This window comes from Ambystoma mexicanum, chromosome 13, assembly GCF_040938575.1.
Source record: "Ambystoma mexicanum isolate Mex_15411 chromosome 13, UKY_AmexF1_1, whole genome shotgun sequence".
Lineage (NCBI taxonomy): Eukaryota > Metazoa > Chordata > Amphibia > Caudata > Ambystomatidae > Ambystoma > Ambystoma mexicanum.
Window position 1 is genome coordinate 37,101,145 of NC_090938.1, and position 22,908 is coordinate 37,124,052.

The window sequence follows — 22,908 nt, forward strand, 5'->3', positions numbered from 1 at the left end:
TTCCGATGCCTTTGTTGCCGGCTTAAAGGACTTTGCACTCACTGGATGTGGCTTGAGCGCTGAAGTTTTATGTAGCCCACACAGAGTTTCTGGAAGACTTCCCTGCTTTTAAAGGATTGGTTTAAAGGAGAATAACAGTTTATTAATGAAAGTAAAACCTTTTTTCTTTTACTGAGGATTCCAAGCCTTGTGACGGGGAATATTCATGAGCATGTGAATCCATGCCAGACCCCATGCTGGAGAACATTTACAAGTAACTTGTTCCTTATAATGCCTAGGCTCCACTGCTGTAGTGCATCACTTGCCGGAGCAGGTAAGGGCTGCATCAAAAAGCTTCAGATACTTCAGAATGATGCAGTCCGGATCATCAAAGGTACAGCAGGACGGGATCAGGTGTCTGCACATAGGAGGGAGCTGCACTGGCTTCCAGTAGAGGCCAGAATATGCTTCAAGATGAGCACCAGAATACCTGAAGGAACGCCTGATATTGGAAATACATATCGGTTACCTGGTCTAAGGACTTGGTGTGTGATCCAGCCTAGAGGTAAACGAGTTGGAGGCAATGGACGCTCTTCCATGGTACAGGCATAAACCTATTCTCTTAGTAACCTGTACGTTTAGGTCACGCATATAACCATTCAAAAAAGTCCCCCTTGAATTTGTATCAACATGATCTAGTATTTTCTGTCTCTCAATGCTCCCAACCCTCTTGTCTACACTCGCCCCCTCATTGATCTCTTTTCAATTGTTACCCGCCTCAAGCTTTCTTTCTTTGCTATCATACATCCTAACTTGCTTTTCTCTCCTGGTTGGCTGTTTCTTGATTGTCTGCAATTTATTGTGCAGTCTTTATTTCCCCGACGCTTCTCTTGTTGCTATTTGTTCCTGTTCGTTGTCTTCTTCCCCTAACGTGGTCTTGCTTGTCGTTCTTACTGTACTTGATCTTATGTATGTTTTCTCATTCTTTATACCACAAGAACTCTTTCTCTGCTCGCTCAGCCATCACCTGGATCTCTTTCCATTCTCTCTGTAAGAAAACCTTGTGTTAGTCTTTTCCTGAACTCTCACTATTGTATTGTTAATTTTATATAAAAGGCTATTAACTGCAGTTTCCTATAACCTTGGATTGGCTCCACATTCCCTGGAATAGATATGGAGGGTGAGAAAGAGGGACTTGTGTCTGGAAGAGCTTCATTTGGGAGACAGTGAGTGGGAGGTGATGCAAACTGTCAATGCTACCCTGGGTGTCTTCAAGGCCTGGTATCGTTCTCTGCCGGCTTAGATCCCTAGCCAAATGCCTTCCATAGACTTAACTAGAGCCAACTACTGATACTGCAATGTTGGGTCTGGTGGATAAGCTCTCTGGAGCGGCCGTAGTCCATTTGTAGCTCTCCCTAAAATCTGTAAATATCCATTAAAAAAAAGAATCATTATGCAGTATGTATGTGGAAGCTGGCAGTCTTCTTTCCTGCTGTGTGCTGTTCTTGTTTTAACTGTGTATCCCTTTCACGTACCTCTAGAGGTGGGAGTGAAGAATAACCCAATGCATACTCCTAATCCTTCTTTTCCTTTTCATTTCTTCCTCTGCTGTATTGTGTGGTGTAGGTACGACCCCAGCTGGCACTGCTGAGGATCCTGCAGGTCGCTGGAGCTCGAGAGCAGAGCTTTACATTGAAGGAGGTGAGTAGCGTTGAGTCAACACTCCACAATGTAGAGGGCCCCTAGGAGTTCAGCCCGGCGCACCACACAAAGTAGACCTGCATGCTTCTGAGAGAGCGGATTTATGGACCATATCTCTGAACAAGGATGTGCTCATTTTACCAGGGGTGACAGATATAACATTTATAAATTTAAATCTTTGTTTGTTGACCTTAAAATCTTGGGTCTTGCTATAATGCGGCTTCAGCCATTTGTATGTCTTTGGTCCTGCAAGTATAACGTGGGTATAGAGTGATAGATGTCTCAATTTAAGCAACCAATGTGAGGCTGGGTTGGGTTAATGTAGGGATGTGGTGAAGTGGTAAGATGGACGGGGGGGGGTGATAAAGTAGGGAACTTGATTACCTTTCTGTGTAGACAAGGAGAGTGCTATTGTACAATTGCATGAGTGACGGTTAATGTAGAAGTTTTGGATTTGGATGTTCAAAATATGACTGGAATACTTTGCATAACTGGATGGCTTGCTAAGAAATGCTAGTGGCAACTGCCTACACAGGCTTCTCAGTTTGCCTCCCTTGGTGGGGCAGGCAGCTATGTATGCGCCCAGATGGTCATACATCCTCCTCCCTTCAAACGTTGTAGGCTCTTTCCATTTCAGGCATCCATCTCCTTCCTTTTGTAATCAAGCGGCTCTTTGGGACACAGGGTGACCTGGGGACCCGCTCCCATTGCTTGTATTCTGCTGTCTCCGAGCCACAGGTGACCCTGGGGACCCAGCTTCCATTGCTTGACCCTGGGGACCCAACTCCCATTGCTTGTACTCGCAGCTCTCACTGAGGCACAGGTGATCCTGGGGACCCGGCTCCCATTGCTTGTACTCGTAGCTCTCACTGAGCTACGGATGACCCGTGGGACCCAACTCCCATTACTTGTACTCGCAGCTCTCACTGAGCTACGGGTGACCCTGGGGACCCAGCTCCCATTGCTTGTACTCGCAGCTCTCACTGAGGCACAGGTGGCCATGGAGACCCAGCTCCCATTGCTTGTACTCGCAGCTCTCACTGAGCCACAGATGACCCTGGGGACCCAGCCCCCATTGCTTGGACTCGCAGCTCTCACTGAGCCACGGGTGACCCTGGGGACCCAGCTCACATTGCTTGTACTCGCAGCTCTCACTGAGCCACAGGTGATCCTGGGGACCCAGCTCCCATTGCTTGGACTCGCAGCTCTCACTGAGCCACGGGTAGCTATGGAGACCCAGCTCCCATTGCTTGGACTCGCAGCTCTCACCGAGGCACAGGTGATCCTGGGGACCCAGCTCCCATTGCTTGTACTCGCAGCTCTCACTGAGGCACAGGTGACCCTGGGGACCCAGCTCCCATGGCTCGTACTCGCAGCTCTCACTGAGCCACGGGTGACCCTGCCTGGACTCGCAGCTCTCACTGAGCCACAGGTGACCCTGGGAACCCAGCTCCCATTGCTTGGACTCGCAGCACTCACTGAGGCACAGGTGGCCCTGGAGACCCAGCTCCCATTGCTTGTACTCGCAGCTCTCACTGAGCCACAGGTGACCCTGGAGACCCAGCTCCCATTGCTTGTACTCGCAGCTCTCACTGAGCCACAGGAGACCCTGGGGACCCAACTCCCATTACTTGTGCTCCCAGCTCTCACTTAGCCACAGGTGATCCTGGGGACCCAGCTCCCATTACTTGTGCTCCCAGCTCTCACTGAGCCACAGGTGACCATGGGGACCCGGCTCCCATTGCTTGAACTGGCAGCTCTCATCACGGCACAGGTGGCCCTGGGGACCCAGCTCCCATTGCTTGAACTGGCAGCTCTCACTGAGGCACAGGTGGCCCTGGGGACCCAGCTCCCATTGCTTTTACTCACAGCTCTCACTGAGGCACAGATCGCCATGGGGACCCAGCTCCCATTGCTTTTACTCACAGCTCTCACTGAGCCACAGGTGACCCTGGGGACCCAGCTCCCATTGCTTGTACTTGCAGCTCTCACAGAGCCACAGGTGACTCTGGGGACCCAGCTCCCATTGCTTGTACTTGCAGCTCTCACTGAGCCACAGGTGACCATGGGGACCCAGCTCACATTGCTTGTACTCGCAGCTCTCACTGAGGCACGGTGACCCTGGAGACCCAGCTCCCATTGCTTGTACTCGCAGCTCTCACTGAGGCACAGGTGGCCCTGGGGACCCAGCTCCCATTGCTTGGACTGGCAGCTCTCACTGAGGCACGGGAGACCCTGGGGACCCAGCTCCCATTGCTTGTACTCCCTGCTCTCACTGAGCCACAGGTGACCCTGGGGATCCAGCTCCCATTGCTTGTACTCCCTGCTCTCACTGAGCCACAGGTGACCCTGGGGATCCAGCTCCCATTGCTTGGACTTGCAGCTCTCACTGAGCTACGGGTGACCCTGGGGACCCACCTTCCATTGCTTGTACTCGCAGCTCTCACTGAGCCACAGGTAACCCTGGGGACCCAGCTCCCATTGCTTGGACTCGCAGCTCTCACTGAGCCGCAGGTGGCCCTGGAGACCCAGCTCCCATTGCTTGTACTCGCAGCTCTCACTGAGGCACAGGTGATCCTGGGGACCCGGCTCCCATTGCTTGTACTCGTAGCTCTCACTGAGGCACAGGTGATCCTGGGGACTCGGCTTCCATTGCTTGCACTCGCAGCTCTCACTGGTCCACAGGTGATCCTGGGGACCCAGCTCCCATTGCTTGGACTTGCAGCTCTCATCACACCACAGGGTGAACCTGGAGACTTTGCTCTTTTAACGCGCTGTGCTCTCATTCTCACTTTAGCGCGGATTTATTGCTCAGTGCTTCCACGCCTCAATATCTGAGTAAGGAATCTATGCTGTATATTTGCAAATCCTTAGGACGCCCACCCTTGCAGCTGTAAGAGAAACTACCAAAACTGCATCGGCTAATGATAGTAGAATCCGGAGCAATACTGTTGGGCTCTGCGCGCCCAATACCTCGAATGGCCAAAGGAACTAATTGTTGCTCCCTTCCCTTGACTCTGCGTGTACAGGCGAGTCCCTCACCTACAGAACTCAGGTTCCCTTTAGAAGCACTAGCCCCCCCTTACATGGCTTTCCTCCTGTCTGTAACCAACACCTTACTTGGAAGGACAAGTAGATGATTGCCTGTGACTTATGACTGCACCCTGTGATGGAAGCAGCCCCCCCCGCTCCCTCCTTCACTTTGTCTGCTACAGGAACTGTTACTCTGCACTCCAGGAAGGCCTTCTGCTTGAGGATTGACTGAACACCGCACAACCATCCACAATAGCCTACCTCCAAGACCAGAAAGAACAGACCTGCGGCACATGCAACCCCCCCTGCTGCCCCACCGTACTATCCATGAACCTCCTCGCACTGTCTGCATCGCCGGATTAGGAAGTGGGAGCCACTTTTCTGCCAGTCCTGAGTCCCAATTTCAGACCAGCTAGTTTATAATCCTCCTTAGACATCAAGCAGGTGCCCTGCTTCCATTTTGCTCCTCCCAATCTGTGAAGCTTCAAAGGCCTGTGCTACCCTTTGCCCTGCAACCGCACCTCTGAACTCTCCTTCTGATTCTTCTTCCATGGCCGGCCCATATCTGATGTGACTTTGCAAGATTATCTTCAATAATCGCTGTTCCCTGGGTGTTCGCAATCTGATCACATCCTCAAAAGATAGATTACGATGGTGGAATTCTGCATCAGACTGCCTCCAATCAGTGTTTTTTCTCCTTTTCTTCTGGCTCAGACCCTCAACCCTGCCGCTACCTAATGCTCAGTAAATGTTCCAACAGTCTTGGTCTCCTGCTTCGTTGTGTCGCGGCTGTAATCTCTGGCGGTCGGCAAACGAGCACAGTAATCGCCTCTGGAAAGCCCAAAACTGACTGCTGCAGAACTGTTGTGACAATTGTGAATGTGGTGCATTACTCTCCTGACTATGGCACTGCTGGAGTCCATGCTCCACATAAATCTTGTGTCCATGGCATCAAATCCTCTGGAAGTCCAGAAACTGCTCCTTTGGACACTTTGGAGAAGGCAACTTTCCGCAAAAGACTACCCAATAACTGGCCCCTTTGGTTTCTTCCCAAACTCTCTGGCCTAGATAATTCAGAAGTATTTGGAAGAACACCACCTACTCTGAGCCAGGCAATCAGGTTTCCGTCCCCAACATGGAACCGAGACTGCCCTCATCGACCTTTAAAGCCCAGATCGACAAGCTAAGGGATAATGGCCAAGCTTCCTTACTTCTCCTATTGGACCTCTCCACAGCATTCGACCTAGTCGACCACTCCGTCTTATGCTCCCACTTACATACATCAGCCCATTTCTCTGCGGAGGCCATTACATGGATCAGATCATTCCTCAACGGCAGAACAATGCGGGTCTTTTCACCTACAGCTGCAGCAGACCCCTTTCCCATCAATTGTGGCGTGCCACAGGGCTTCTGCGTCTCCCCTACCTTGTACAACATATTTACCAAGCCCCTTTTCGATGATTTGGATCATCTCAGTTTCTCCAGCATTGGATCTTTCATGGATTCACATGCTTAGAATATTCCCCGTCGACAGACTGGGAACCCTCGGTAAGCTTATAAAGCCTTTTCCTGTAGGAAAACGTTCAACACTTTTGTGTCCTATCTACGTCGTTTTGGGCCACGCACGCCCCACTAGGACGTAGTGGTATAAATGCCCCGCCCCCGCGGCTCCCTTCAGATTTCAACTGTCTCCAAAATGGGAACACCTTGTGTATTTTCTACTTGGTTAGGTTGTGCTGTTGCGTTTTTTTTTCTCCTAATGTCGGCAAAAGCACTGTTACGTCCGTGCGCTACGTGCGGACTAAAGGTCTACGAGGGGGACGGACATATGGACTGCATTTACTGTCTGCACCCTCATCACTCGGCTGACAAGTGCGACATATGTAAGGGCTTCTCCCAGAAGACTCTTAAGGATCGGAGTTGCAGACTTGTCGCATGGTTGAACGACGGAACAGGGGCATACCCGCCTTCGGAAGTGGGCTCCACACGCAGCACGGCCTCGGTGTCAAAATCTTCAGGGGCCCCGTGCCGCACATCCTCATCAGAACCCCCGGGAAAGAAATCGCGACCAGTGGACAAGGAATCGCCGGTAGGCCATTCCAGGGACTCTTCTTCGAAGAAGGCCTCTTCGTCGTCCTCTTCAGCGAGGAAAGACAAAGAAAAATCTAAATCCTCCCGGGCGATCGTCCTAGATCGACCTTGAGTTGAGAGACAGAGAAACGCAGGTAGAGTTCAGAAAAGGCGGGAGCAACGCATAAGCCTGCGCGACCACCACCGTCGTAGATGGTTGGGCAGTCGTCAACTACTCCTCTGCCGCTGACGCAGTTGACATGAACCGTTCCTGGATTGCAGGCGACGACGACGTCGACGACGGGGCCCACTATTGCTTCATCGACGGATACCCCGCAAGAAGCCTGGCTCCCAGAGGTCTACGACCCAATTTTGCCGGACACACTTCTACAGCAGGAGGCCTTGTCGGTGTCCTCAGGAGACGAGGGTGAAAGGATAGCTGCCCCTACAGACCTGGGGTTACAAGTTACCACACCTTTCTCTGGGAGCATTCCGGGTTCTCCCCACCCATCCCCCCCCCCACCACCCCATCCCCCCACCGCTCAATCCGCAATCATTTTTATCATTGGAGGTCTTGTCCACGCTGCAAACGCTGCTGAGGACACTGGATGACAGACTGCCTGAACAACTCCGGCCAGGTCTGTCGTCAACGACCCAGGCCCGTCTCGCCGCCCACCGCCTTCAACTCCCGTGGCAGGGCCTCCGGTAGCAAATCTCTCGGCCCCACGCCGCGAGGAAGGGGAACTGTTGGATTCGGAATTAGGCAGCAGAGCGCCGTCGGTGGTCTCACTTTCCCCCTCCAGGGATCCGACCTGGGAGTCCGCTGCATAATTGGAAACCCCGAGGAGCCCAGCTCAGCCGTCTTCCCCCAGACGATGTCTGGTCATTTCATAACATGATGGCCAGGGCTTGCACGGAATTCGAGCTGGCCCAAGAAGAAGAAAAGAAAGACCGTTTTCTTTTCGACCACATGGGTAAAAGGAGAAGGTCTGTGTTTTCAGTGCCCATCCTGGATCATGTGTGGAAGGAAGGTCTTCAAACCATGCGTCACCCTTTCTCAGAGCCAGCGGTGAAGGGTCGCCTAGAGAAAAAATTCAAAGCCCCGGACTCTACTCCCAAGTGCCTTTCCTCACAACCAACACCTGACTCTGTGGTATAGGCGGCGGCGAGAAAGGCAAGGGCTCAACACAAGTGTACGACCCCCCCGGAAAGTGATGCTAGACTGCAGGATGCGTTTGGCAAAAAAGTACTGTCGGTAGGTGCTACCACAGTGAAGGCGGCCAATTCTGTCGCCATACTTGCTAGATACGACAGGGAGATGTGGCATCGGTTGGCGCCTATACTCGAACACCTTCCGGATGAACATCGAAAAGCAGCTATGTTGCTGGTCAGGGAAGGTGAGGAGGCTTCAAATCATGCCATTAACATTGCAGTAGACCTTGCAGAGTCGGGGTTTAAGCAGGTGAACAACGTAGTTCTCCGACGACAGGCATGGCTAAAATGCACCAACTTCCGACTGGAGGTGCAGTACAAGGTACTGGATATGCCTTTTGAACGAGACCTCCTCTTCGGCGAGAAGGTCGACGAAGCCCTGAAGGGCATGAAGGAGGACTCGGACACGGCGCGTTCCTTGGGGGCCCTCCAGAGTGGTCGGAGTTTCCGGTCTTTTTGTCCCTTCAGAGGAGCATCGGGGAATTCCAGATTTTCAGCATCGAGGGACCGACCCTTCGGGTAGGCCAGCATATTCCTCTCAGGGATACAGGCGAGCTTCGCAACCGGCTAAACGTCGCTGGGACTACCAAGCCCCCAACAAGAGAGCAGGTTACTCGTTGTCGGCGAGGGATAAACAGAGCAAGGACCAGCAATGACGGGCATCGGAACGTTCTGGGGGGCAGAGTATCATGTTACATCAACGAATGGGAGCTAATAACAGATCAATGGGTGTTGGACACTGTAAAATACGGACATTCCCTGAAATTCAAGAGCAACCCTCCGCATATTCCACCGGCATGTCTAGCTCAATCCCATCTGAGCGTGTTGCTGCAGGAAGTAGCACTTATGCTACAAAAAGGGGCTATAGAACTGGTCCCGTCCTCACAGAGGGGTCAAGGGGTTTATTCCCGATACTTTGTGGTGAAAAAGCCAAATGGAAAATGGCGTCCCATCCTACAAATGCGCAAACTAAACAAGTTCTTGAAAAACATAGTTCAAGATGCTCACGCTCCAGGAGGTGATCGGGTCATTTCAAGAAGGGGATTTTCTGGCGTCTCTGGACCTGCAGGACGCGTACTTCCACATACCGATTTGTCGGCGACACAAGAAGTACCTAAGATTTGTGGTAGGGCGGACTCACTACCAGTTCACAGTTCTTCCCTTTTGGACTGAAATCTTCTCCCAGAACTTTCACGAAATGCCTGGCTTCGGTGGCAGCCTGGCTGAGAAGGCAAGGCCACCATGTATACCCGTATCTCGACGACTGGTTGGTGAGGGGATCCCCCCCCGGCGTCAACGCACAGGAGTCTACAGGACACCATGAGCCTCTTGCAACGATTGGGGTTTGCGATAAACTTCAAAAAATCCTCGTTCACGCCGTCCAAAAGCTTGGTGTTTCTGGGTGCACAGTTTGAGAACCAGTTGGGGTTAGTCAGACCATCCCTCGACAGGATCACCAGGCTCAGTCGATTGGCAAGTCAGTTGAAAATCAATTCCAGACTGTCGGTGAGAAAATATGCATCAATCCTGGGAGCTATGGCGACCTGCATTCCTCTGGTGCCCAACTGCCGCCTTTTCATGAGGCCAGTACAACAGTTTTTGGCGGATCGTTGGACGCAGGCTCAGGGCCTCTGGTCAGACAGGGTGACCGTCGACGACAACGAGCTCCTATCAACTCTTCGGTGGTGGAAGAGAGTTCAGAATATTTCCAAAGGAGTACCCCTACAGGAGCCGGAGTTCCGGTTCACCGTGGTGAGCGCACATGGGCACTCTGCAGACACAAGGCCCTTGGTCTCAGAAGGAATCTCTCCTGCACATTAACGTTCTGGAATTGAGAGCGGTCCGCTGGGCCCTGAGGGCGTTCCTGCCTCATATCAGGGGATCCACAGTGAGAGTTTTGACGGACAACACCACAGCAATGTTTTACTTAAGGAAGCAAGGCGGCACGCGATCCACAACCCTCCATCGAGGCTCAGGTGTGGCACTGGGCTCCAAAACACGATATATCCATCGTAGCTCATCACCTTCCAGGAGTAAGGAACAAGCAGGTGGATTCTCTCAGCAGAAACATGGACCGGATTCAAGAGTGGGAAATGGACACCGATCAATTGTCGAAGGTCTTCGAGAAATGGGGGCGACCTCCGCTGGATCTCTTCGCCACGAAGGCGAACAAGAAGTGCGAGATGTACGCCAGCAGGTGGCCACAGGAAGATTCGGTGGGAGAAGCGTTTTCCTTCCCGTGGACGGGCAAGTTCCTCTACGCGTTCCCTCTGATACGGAGAACTCTCCAGTGGATACACAGATACAGGTGCCGAATCATCCTGATAGCGCCGTGTTGGCCGAGGCAACCATGGTTTTCCGACCTGCTTCATCTGTCAGCGGATCACCCGATAATGTTCCCGAAGGTGCCCAACCTCTTGTCCCGGGACGAAGGAACGGTGTGGCATCGCAACCCGAGCAGCCTCAACCTCACAGCTTGGCTCCTGACTTTTCAGATTTGGTGCCTTGAACATTCCCTCGGACTGTCTGAAGATATTACAGGCTGCGCGGTCCCCGTCCACCAACAAGTCCTACAGGTGTAAGTGGAGGAGATTCTGTAAGTGGTGCCAAGGACAGGCAGGAGTGGAACCTCTGAGGGTTACTCTAGAACAGCTTCTCCCGTATCTACTACACTTGGCGAAGAGTGGTTTGTCTTTTTCATCACTAAATGTTCGTCTGGCGGCCATCTCTAGGTTCACAAGAGGGAGGAAATCGACGCCCTTGTTTAGTGACAGGTTAGTGAAACACTTCATGAGAGGTTTATTCCCGATGTTTCCCCCGGCTAAGAGTATTCCGCCGACGTGGAGCCTTAACATGGTACTTGCAGGGTTAATGAAACCAACCTTTGAGCCAATGGCCACGTCGTCGATGTTTTTATCATGGTAAGTGGCTTTTCTAATAGCCATAACATCGGCTAGACGGATCTGAGTTGCAGCCATTGGTCATAGACCCTCCATATCTCAGATTTTTCAAAGACAAAGTGATCTTGTCAACGAGTCCTCGTTTCATCCGCAAAGTTCCTAGGACTTATCATAAACATTCATCCATTGTCCTGCCCACCTTCTTCGCAACTCCCTCATCAGCTGCGGAAAAGGTCTTGCATACCCTGGATGTCAAGAGAGCTCTAAAATTTTACCTTCATCGAACTCAACAACTTCGATCTATGCAGCAACTCTTCATTGCATATGGGCCTTTGGCAAAGGGGAAGGCAATTTCAAAACAAGGACTGGCCCGATGGGTCTCGTCGACGATTGCCTTCTGTCACTCAAAAGCGGGAAAACCGCCACAAGGACGTCCGAGAGCTCACTCGACCAGGGCGACTTCGTCGACGGCGTTGTGGGCGGGGGACATTTGCAGGGCGGCAGCATGGTCAGTGCCCCATACATTCACCTGCCACTACTGCCTCGAACGACAGCATGCGAACGAGATACAAATGGGACGAGCAGTCTTGCGACATCTTTTTCAATAAGGTAAGCCCTTTCTCTTTTGAGAAGGGTGTATGCTGGTTTGGATATGTATTTGTATATGCATATATGTACGAATATACGCATGGAGGTAAATGCGTGTGTTTTATGTATGCTTTTTTGGCTTATATAAATATTACTCGGTGTAGTACTGTGGTATGTTGTTAATTTCTAATCTTATGTGATCATGATTCGCCTTTTGCAGGATGGGATGGGTGCTGGATTGCATTTACACCTCCTGCATTGTTTTCAAGTTCACTGCTGTGCATTCTATTCTAAGCATGTGAATCCATGAAAGATCCAATGCTGGAGAAGGGAATAGTTTCTTACTTGTAACTCCATTTCTCCAGCATTGGTATCTTTCATGGATTCACATGCGCCCTCCGGCCTCCCCAAAATCCAATCATCTTGTAGTTTTTTTGTTTCACCCCGTTCCACTTTGGAGGGGTCGAAATCTGAAGGGAGCCGCGGGGGCGGGGCATTTATACCACTACGTCCTAGTGGGGCGTGCGTGTGCGGCCCAAAACGACGTAGATGGGACACAAGTGTCAAACGTTTTCCTACAGGAAAAGGCTTTATAAGCTTACCAAGGGTTCCCAGTCTGTCGACGGGGAATATTCTAAGCATGTGAATCCATGAAAGATACCAATGCTGGAGAAATGGAGTTACAGGTAAGAAACTTTCTGATGTTTGTTAATCTGCTTAGAAACACATGCTGTGCATAGGTCTGACATCCAGTGGTCACTGCGGAGTATTGCATTTTGTTTTTCGTAGTCGAAAAGGGGACGTCGACAAGGCGTGTCTGTAACACTATCCCTATAGTGACGTGCGTTGTACCCATAATCCCTCACGCGTCGAGGTCCCTCAGATTGTTTTTTTCCGCCCAGCTTCTGGTTACGTGGATGATACCCAGATCCTCCTTCCACTTTCTGGAGATTATGGAAAGGATTCGGCCTTGGTGAATAGAGTGTACATCGTCATCCAGGCATGGATGGCCACACATGGGCTAATGCCTGAATGATGATAAAACTGAACTCATAATTCTAGGCACTACTACTAGCCTGAAGAAACTGGACTCCGACTATTGCTCCTTTATGATTGATGGCAACTGCATTAAGGTGGGACAAGAGGTTAAAACCCTAGGTTTTTACCTGGACTCCACCCTCTCCTTCCACAGACAGGTGAAATCCCTAGCCTCATCGGCCTACACCTGTAAATTGATCTGTGCAGCCAAACCCTTTCTGTCCGACTCTAGCTGCTTGACCCTTGCCAGAGCCCTCATACTATCCCGCCTGGACTACTGCAACGCTCTATCTTGGGTCTACCAGAGCCATTACCAGTAAACTCCAAGCCCTCCAGAACAACGCTCTCAGGGCGGCTCTAGGCATCTCTAGAAAAGAGCATATCTCTGCATATAGTCAACAGAGCAACTGGCTTACTGTTACCAAAATCCTCCTCAAGACTGCCTCACTTGCACACAAATCACTCAACAATGACACCCCTATCTCATTGACAGATTCCATAGACAGACCTCACTGAGACCAACAAGAATACCATATAAATACTGCCTTTCTGTCCCAAATTTTAAACGCTCCACCATAGGCGGTAACAGCTTCCCAGTCAAAGCAGCACAACTCTGGAACTCCCTTCCACCACCCTTAAGAATGGACCTGCACTATCAGAACTTCTGAGCGAAGGTCATCTCATGGCTGAAAACGTAGGCTCCCGCACTACAGCTAGCCGCCTAATGCTCAGACTCATCTCTATTGCACCTAATGATGCCCGTTTGCACAGTTGTATATATTCCTGCTGTTATTGTATATTGCATATTTTGTTGTATCTTGACAGTCCTTTTGTCGTAACTAAGTCTTGCAATCTCTTGTAAATGCTGCGCACCGTTACCCTAGGGTATGGATTGCGCATTACAAATAATAAACAAACAAGAAAAGCATTATTGCATCTTCCCTTCTAGGAAGGGCTCTTTTTTGAACTCTTGGAGCTCCCTTTTTAATTTGTTGTTAATTTGTGTTTCTTTTGCACAGTTGACTACATTAACCGGTAAGTAATCTTGTCACAGGCCACTTTAACACTATAGTGCAATAGATTGTCTGGCCCTACAATCAGTTGTGTGTTGGTTTAATGACTTGAGAATTGTATTAAGCATGGACTGTCCAGCCACTTGGTAGTTCTGCATCTGTCCCCTGACCTGCTTAATTTTTTTGAGCCCCCAGCATGAAGTGCCACTGGTAATATTGTAATGCTGCCTACCCCCGCCAACCCCCCGCCTCCTCCTTTTTCTCCCCATCTGCAAGGTTAGATAACACATGAGACAGTTGAAAATGCCTGGGATGTCCCATTCGGCTTCGTCTTCTCGGGCCTTGCGTCAGAAGACCTTGCTTAATATTAATATTAGACCTTGCGTAATATTAGTGTCCCACATGTCATGATTGCCATAATCCTACCCACTGAAGTCCTGTATTGAGAGCCCGTCGATGATTATCACTCACTCTGGTTATACATGATTGTTTTTCTTTTTGTGGTAGAACACAACAAACTTGATTATCTCAGTATGGTTGCATTAGTAAAGGCACTTGTGTTCACTTTTTCACCCAATGGAATGCGTCGCTAGAGGGGTAGAGGGGATCTTGTGGATCCTGCCTGCTGAGGAGATGGTGGTTTATAGTCTGCCCTTCTTTATTCACAGGTCATGCATTACCTGGGGCAGTATATCATGATCAAGCAATTGTACGATAAGGAGCAGCAGCACATCGTGCGCTGTGGAGACGATGACTTGGGGGTCCTCCTCGGAATCCAAAGCTTTTCTGTCAAAGATCCCAGGTAAGGTCTGGATTTCTTTTTTCCTTTCTAGAAAGGGGATGCAAAACGGCTGTAACCTTAGAGCAGAATTAGCTAGAATGTGTCAGTGTGAGTGTGGAGGATTTGGAAAGCAGCAAATGGAGGTACAGCAAGAGATTATTGCTGCACGATTGTTATCAGTGTCCCTGCAGATGCAATGCTCTGGAAAGTATTGCGCTACTAAGCACGCTGGGAGGTCAGCAGCTAAGCATGTTAGCTGCATTTTTGAGCTTAGTGTTTGAGTATTTTCAGGGTGAGTGGGGGCAAGGGGAGGAGGCAGGTCGGTGGATCGAGATTAGAATTAGCCAACTTTTCAGGACTATGTTTAAATGTAGTACTTGTACAGGAGTCTAGAGATGACGCATGACCATGCTGTTTAGATTGACTGTTTCTGAAGAGCTTCACCATTGGCGCACTGCCTCCACAGTGCAGATCCATGCTTCATTGGGGTCCGTATCTGGCTGGAGCATACGTGAGCCCTCCAGGTGTTCCGTGGCTAGCAGAAGCTTGGAACCTTTAGCTTAGGACAACACTAGGCTATTCCCACCCTTTTCTGCTCAGGAGGCGGCTCTCTGGAAGGCAGTCACTTCATGTACACTGCAGATCAACGTGCTCATCATTTTCAAGCACATTGCAGATTAGGATTTGCAAAATTGGCCTTTCTGAGGTGTGTTGTGCTAATGTGTCTTCAGAAGAGGATGTCGTAAGACGGTCAAGTGTTTACCCCTATCTTTCTCCTGCAGCCCACTTTACGACATGCTGAAACGGAACCTGTTACCTGCCTCGCTTCCAGGTAAGTACGCCCCTGCTATTACATGCAAGAGTAAATTTCTCCCACCGTGCACCGGTGGGGTGTTTTGCACATAATCCTGCAAGGGAACATGTGTTGGGAGATATTGTTTCTGCTTTGCAGTTTCTAGAGTTTCTACATTGCTGCACCTGTACGCAGCCGCTTTGAGTGCAGATAAGCAAACGGTTAGTTTGCACCATCCAATCTGTGTGCTGCTCAGTAGAACAGGGCCTTTTCATTTTTCTCCCCTTTTTATCCCTTCATCCTGCAGAACTATTGGTGCATGAATGTTTGGCTAAGTTTTGCTTGTTCTGGGTGCTTCAGCCACCTACTTGGCTACTGTTAGCCACTGACCCTGAGCAAATCATGAAGAACTGAGAAGAATCCAGGCATGTCCTCGTGGTTGGTTTTTTAGTTTATTTTTTTATTAGGGTAACCTGCTTACTTTCTGGGGACAGATTTGAAGCAGTGGACTTAAGCGAGCTGACGTTCAGCACGTGTATTTGTCTGCACAAGAGCTCTGGTCAGCCCACTGTCAAGCACAGTGTTCTTTGGTGGGTGGGGCTGGGAGGATTTAGGAGCTCTGATGGCTGATGGTTACAGCAATTGGCATCTAGATTGTGCACCATATGCCTTTAGACCAAGGCCTGTTATTGTGGGAGGGTAGTCAGTAATTCTGGGTACTCCGGGAAGGACAGTTTGCAGCTTCGAAACGCTAGCAGGGCTCTAATGCCCAAAACCCTGTCTCAATAGCCAGGGTTGGGCGCATTGAAGTGGGGGACAGTGAGTGGAAGGATATTTTGTGGGATGTATGTCCCATGTAGCATATCTCCTCTGACTGGGAGAGCTGAAAGCTTACAGCAGGCAACCAGGCATCTTTTGTCACCTAAATCATTGGAACAAGAACCCTTGGAGTTTAGTGCAGTGAGGATTTCATGTGGTGTGATATCTGTTGTGTGCTGCTTGTGTGTGCATTGCAGCAGTGAGACATGCCTGGCAGAATTGCTGTAGGTCACCCATGGCTCTCCCACTGCCATTGGCTCAAACCCAGTTGGTGGTGAGGGGTGAGGGGGTTTGCAGTTAGTATGCCTCGATTGTTGGGAACAGGGTGAGAGTCCATTTGTTTTTAGACTTTCTACGTTGTTCCCTGAGCAATTTGTCCCATCCTAATTCTCTGAAGCTTCTTCGTTGTGTGCTTCCTTTTAGTGACTCTCTGCCCTTGGAAATGATCTCACGGCAGCGTTATTGGTCCACAAATGTCCTGTGGCCTTAACTTTGGGCTTATATTGATACAGGATGAGGAAAGAATGTGGAATTGTACTTAATGGAATTTAATACGTTAATGGGTCAGGCTCTGACAGAAGTTATTAGTGTTCTGGCAAACTGTCCTTCAGATGCACACTAAAAGATTATTGGAATACTTTTTCTGGATAAAAATTTCATGAACTTGATAAGGCTGAAAGATGCAGGACCTGTGGCATTCCGGTTTGTGCTAAAAGTTTTAAATTCCTGTTTTTTTGTTTGTTTTATTAATTTATAATGTGCACCAGACCCAAGGGTAATAGGGCGCAGCAGTACAGGATATGCAAGGCATAGGTTACGTAGTTACATAGTTACACATACAACATGTATCCCCAGTACAGTGAATTATATACAGAATATTAAACCGTTTGCAGGAAGTATATCAGGATAGTGTGTGGGGGGGGGGGGTAAGTATCGCTAGCTAGCTGACCAGTTGTTTCAGATGCTTAATGTAATTGGATCTGGATTTCTCCTCGCGTATAGTGTGGGGGTAGTGAGTTCCATACTTGGGCTGCCCGGACGGGGAAGCTGGCGCCTCCAGCCTTGGTGAGTTTAAATCTAGGAATGATAAGTGTGTTGGCATTGGAGATTCTTGCGGGTCTGAAGGATCTTATTTCTACAAATCTGTCAGTAAGGTAGGTAGGTAAGGTAGTTAACAGCCTAGTGGAAAAATACAGCTTACAATGTATATAAGAATGTCTTGTTCGGACATTTGGTCACTTGAGCTGGATTTGTGCTGGACCCTGCAGTAGCAGAAATCCAAAGAAGCAATGTTTTGCCTACATGCCTGCGAGTAAAGCGGCTGATGGGCGAGATCAAGGAGCCACTGTATATAGTTACAGAGGCATGCATCAGAATGGAAGCTGCTTGTGCCGCTCGGCATTTGGTGTTACATGCTGTCTGGTTGGGGATGCTTATAGCAAGCATTGCACAGGTTGTCACTGGGAGAGATGGGGTTGGGTTGCAATGGGGAACGTCTTGCTGCAGTCTCCACAGCTTGGTCAAAATGTCATACATTTTATATTCTTAAATATCTGATGCAGGAGTAGCAAACTGTGGCTGTCTGCTCTGTGCCCTTTTTAATTAAATGGCTGTTTTTCCGTTTAATACTGATACTGGGCTGCCTTATCTGTTTTTGCCCCGGCATATTAGTTTTGGTCTCGAGTCATGACTTGCCTTTACAGTCCCCGATTTCATTTGTCAGAGACAGAAGAAAGTGCAATTTTTGTCTGAAATAAATATGCATGACTTTGGAAAGTATTGCCTTGGAGAGCACTGTCCACAATTGGATTCTTACACTTAGTTCCTGGAGATCTTTTTATTGAATAGTTTGGGGTTTAGTAGTGAAGGTTTACATTGAAGGGTGCAGCCGAGCTCAAACATGCTGGCAGTAGCCATTGGCTGTGGTGTTACTTGCACTCTCCCAGCTTATAGTTGCTTGTGTGCAAGATGCAGAGGGGTCCCGGACTGATGGTTAGGCAAAGTATACCTAAAGTGTAGGAGATTGACGCAGTGCAACAGGTCTGCCATAGCACCCCCCCCCCCTGCCCCCCACCCCTCTGCATTGAAGGCCAGTTGAATGTTCTGGGATGGCACTGAGAAGAGTGCTCTTTTGGCAAGGATTGGATTAGAATGATGCTCTTGTGAATGCATCCTTATGGTGTATTTGTTCTGTGTGGGACTGAGTCTCTATGGGTCAAGAGGGAGTTTGCACTGGGTGGAAATATGCTTCGCCTGTCGTTAATTTCCCCATTGGGGCCAGTGTTGCTGCCAGGCTTGTCTCACGATCTGTGTTTCCTTCCGTCCTGTCTTGTGAGAATGGATATTACTGGGGAGGGTTTCTTTTCTTTACCTGCAATACAGATGCTGTTAAGACTCTCACAGTCGCACGGGATCAGAACACCAGTATTCTTCGCCAGGACCAGCCGCAGGTAACACCCTGTGTTGTTGTTTTGCTGTGCAGAGTGGCCCTTCTCTGTACCTGCCTGGCTGGAACTCCCAGAGCTCTTTCACTTTTTGGTGTCAGCGTTTCTGAAAAGTTCTCTGGGGTCCACAGAGCAGGGACAGAGTGGCCCCTTCTCTGTTCCTTTCTTTCCAGAGTCCTCTTCTCTGGTGCTTTTTCTATTCACCCTTGGATTGCATTTCTGCTCCCTGCCACCCCATTGATCCGGCTATCACTGTCTCAGGAAATAAACATGTTTTGTCTGTTATATCCTTTTTGGCTTTGGCACCTAGCAGGTAAGTTTGCATATAGTGAAAAATTGTATCTGCACCCATCTATTACTGTGCCACAGACTGTCGACGACACACAATTTTGTATCTATTCTTAATATATTTATTGATTGCCCATATGGATGACACATGTTTCGGCACCCTACGTGTGCCTTTTTCAAATCCGGGCTTTAACAAACTTTCAATATGCTGAAAACATAAAGATTAATAATACGTCAAAAAAACCATTTAACATATGTTTTTACATTGTGATTAGAACAAATCATTGTGCATTCATAATGGAGACAAAAAACATACCATCATAATGCCCAGTTTTGGTGGCCAAACATAAGGAAGTGTCGTGGAGGAGAGGAAAGGAAACGTCATGTTGGAACATGGAAAGGGAAAAACAAAATAAATGGGCTTGTGGTTAGATTTAAATTCATCTAAGAGTTAAATCAAAAATTTTAAATTGAATTCGCCTCCAGACAGGGCTTACCTGTCGTCTCGGTGCAAAACATTCACTGATATCGTGTTTGCCGAAAGAGTCCCATCAGACTCACAAGCGCTTCTAGCACTTGAAAAAAAATGAAAACAAAACATAGCATCAGGTTTACAGGTTTTTCCTACTCTCTTAATTCAGTGTGCAACAAAAATTCCTTCCTAGTGCAACCTATAAACTACTCCTGGTTGTCTGCTTTTTTTGAAGAAATGTATATATCCTTAAAGTGTTAGGCATTGGCAAAGCACATCATTGACTGTAACATGTACAGTGAATTTGAAGCTGTGTCTATTATAACACACGTTTGTAGTGTTGTGTGTTAGGCGTTAGGCATTGGTAAAAAACATCATTAACTGTAACATCTACACTGAATTTAAGGCCTTGTCTATTAGTAACATACGTTTGTAATGTTGCGCGTTGGTATACGATACTCGTGTTTGTTATAAGTCGGTGAAATGAGTTAGCAAAATGAAATGAAAACGGGGCGGCATGTCAAAGCCTGCCATTTTCGAGCGGGCCATTTCCTGATTGGCCCGTCATTTGGGTGGGCTTAAACGTAGTCTCAGGGCTTACCTTAAAATTCAGATTTTCCGCTTCAAGCGTCGGATTCGAAATGCGAGCCCCCTAGTGCAGGCGTGTATATAATGTTGCCTGGGCAACTTGAGAAGTCCTTTCTCAGTTTCCTATACGGCTGTCATCCATATTTTGGGAAAGATGCCTTGTCTCGAATCTAAAATGCATTGTATTAACAATTCCACTCGTAGTTATAAACGTATGGAGTGTCTCAAAACGTGTATTGGATTTCATTTTTCCTATGGTAAATTGCAGAGTGCATAGAGCTAAATCGTTTGGTTTTCTGTTTTGAAATCAATGATCGTGCACTCTGTTTGGGAAATCATGCTGCTCCCAGGGATCTATGGGAAATGGAGTTTCCCACCATGTTGACGTGCAAAGCCTAATTTAGCCTTGTTTAATGTGGTCTTTCTGACCCTAGTGCTAGGTCTGTCATTTGTCTGTTTTTGTGCGCAAGAACAATGGTGTTCCAGGGTCTCATGTTGAGAATCACAGCGCTATACCGTTACCATCCTTATCTATATCTATTAGTTGAAGCACTATTAATCACATCATTGTATACCTTGCTAATACAATAGCATAGGATATCTATAAAATCTCACTCCTGAGAACTATTGGGGCACGTTGTAATCTCATTAATTTGCATGGTGTGCATCAGTTATATAGCATTATGGGCCTGCTAGGCAGTCACACACACTGACATCTATACCTTGCTGTCAATTCACCAATTTTTACAAAAAACTAGACATTTCATTGTCCGTGTTTAAACCAGTTTCTATGCATCTAAAATGATTTATGAGCTTTGCTTCCTCCTGACGGAATCGCAACTCTCGGTTTCCCCCTCGTTGTCCCAGGGTCACCTTTTTTAGTCCAATAAATCGAATATTGCTATTATTTTCCATTTGGTGGTGTTTCTGCCAATGCTCAGATAATGGTAGATTCCTGTTTTGGCTCCCGATAGCGGCTAAATGTTCACGAATCCTAGTGCGGAGTTCTCGAATAGTACTACCTATGTAAATTTTCCCACAAGTACATAGTGCACGATCATTGATTTCAAAACAGAAAACCAAACGATTTAGCTCTATGCACTCGGCAATTTACCGTAGGAAAAATGAAATCCAATACACGTTTTGAGACACTCCTTACATTTATAACTACGAGTGGAATTGTTAATACAATGCATTTTAGATTCGAGACAAGGTATCTTTCCCAAAATATGGCTGACAGCCGTATAGGAAACTGAGAAAGGACTTCTCAAGTTGCCCAGGCAACATTATATACAAGCCTGCACTAGGGGGCTCGCATTTCGAATCCGACGCTTGAAGCGGAAAACCTGAATTTTAAGGTAAGCCCACCCAAATGACGTGCCAATCAGGAAATGGCCCGCTCGAAACTGGCAGGCTTTGACATGCCGCCCCGTTTTCATTTCATTTTGCTAACTCATTTCACCGACTTATAACAAATACGAGTATCGTATACCAACGCGCAACATTACAAACGCATGTTACTAATAGACAAGGCCTTAAATTCTGTGTAGATGTTAGTTAATGATGTTTTTTACCAATGCCTAATGCGCAACACTACAAATGTGTTATTAATAGACACGGGTTCAAATTCACTGTACGTTAGTCCATGATGTGCTTTGCCAATGCCTAACACTTTAAGGATATATACATTTCTTCAAAAAAAGCAGACAGGCAACCAGGAGTAGTTTATAGGTTGCACTAGGAAATAATTTTTGTTGCACACTGAATTAAGCGAGTAGGAGAAACCTGTAAACCTGATGCTATGTTTTGTTTTCATTTTTTTTCAAGTGCTAGGAGCGCTCTTTCGGCAAACACGATATCGGTGAATGTTTTGCACCCAGACGACAGATGAGCCCTGTCTGGAGGCGAATTCAATTTAAAAATTTGTATTTAACTCTTAGATGAATTTAAATCTAACCACAAGCCCATTTATTTTGTTTTTCCCTTTCCATGTTCCATCATGAGGTTTCCTTTCCTCTCCTCCACCCCCCACGACACTTCCTTATGTTTGGCCACCAAAACTGGGCATTATGATGGTATGTTTTTTGTCTCCACTATGAATGCACAATGATTTGTTCTAATCACAATGTAAAAACATATGTTAAATGGTTTTTTTGACATATTATTAATCTTTGTTTTCAGCATATTGAAAGTTTGTTAAAGCCCGGATTTGAAAAAGGCACACGTAGTGTGCCGAAACACGTGTAATCCATATGGGCAATCAATAAATATATTAAGAAAAGATACGAAATTGTGTGTCGTTGACAGTCTGTGGCGCAGTAATAGATGGGTGCAGATACCATTTTTCACTTACTACAAACGAAGTAGGGGAACTCATTTTCTTCGTTCTCTGCACGCACCAATGCAACACTCTACTACTGTGATGTTATATGAAGTTGCGGAGGTCCAAGGGTGATTTTAAAAAAAGTTTCCCGAACTGTACCACACTAACTTTGCATATAGATTGGTTGGTAAAATAACTGGGATACTTCCTCATTGCACAACACGCTTCCTCTGGGAGCCCAGTGGCACTGCATTGCTCTGGAGTATTACTCTAAGCTCCCACTTCTTCACTATACTCTTAGAAATGGAGAAAGTAAGCAGACCTAATCTGGACTTTATTGTTGCTGGCATTGCTCCTTTTCTTTCGGCCTCTCCAGTGCCTTTATTGTGTGGTTGTCCTTGGGAAAAGTTTTAATATTGTGTGAAAGCTTTGATCATGGAACTGAAGTTACAGGCATTTTGCTTGTAGTGACCAAAAGCATTTTTTTATTTTTGCACTCCTCGTCCGAAGTCCCACACTGGAACTTGAAGTTGCTGGCTTCTGAACAGTGGAGGGTCCCCACTCATTGATTGCTTTTATAAAGATGCTTTGCTTTTCCTGCTTTGAGCAAATCTGATATCCTATGCGCTTTCCTTTCTGTAGCAAGAAAGGAATGTTAACAGCATATTGCTATCAAGTCTCGGCAAACGCTGTTACAGGTAAGTAACCTTTTTCTTTCCATCTCGCCCAAGGGCCTCCACGTAAGGCATTGGGGATGTCGAAACAGGAGAGTTGTGCTCCACCAAAAATTATCAGAGTTCCTATATAGCCCTTTCCCCAGAGGTGTGTATAAGTTGTGTTGACTTATCAGTGCTGACAGGAGATGG

The 22,908-nt window shown here is 47.8% G+C and overlaps 1 protein-coding gene across 2 annotated transcripts in view; it reads left to right on the plus strand.

Moving 5' to 3' along the window:
• The window catches only part of MDM4 (MDM4 regulator of p53), a 169,802-nt gene that overhangs the window by 78,331 nt on the left and 68,563 nt on the right, over nt 1-22,908 (plus strand). Inside the window, exons 2-6 of one of the 2 annotated variants that reach the window (XM_069633116.1) lie at nt 1,606-1,680; nt 13,541-13,556; nt 14,203-14,336; nt 15,098-15,147; nt 18,310-18,377. In XM_069633116.1, coding sequence (XP_069489217.1) covers nt 14,206-14,336; nt 15,098-15,147; nt 18,310-18,377 — 249 coding nt within the window. In that variant the 5' untranslated portion in view covers nt 1,606-1,680; nt 13,541-13,556; nt 14,203-14,205. The remainder of the gene's footprint in view (nt 1-1,605; nt 1,681-13,540; nt 13,557-14,202; nt 14,337-15,097; nt 15,148-18,309; nt 18,378-22,908) is intronic. The other variant, XM_069633115.1, reaches the window with a different exon arrangement.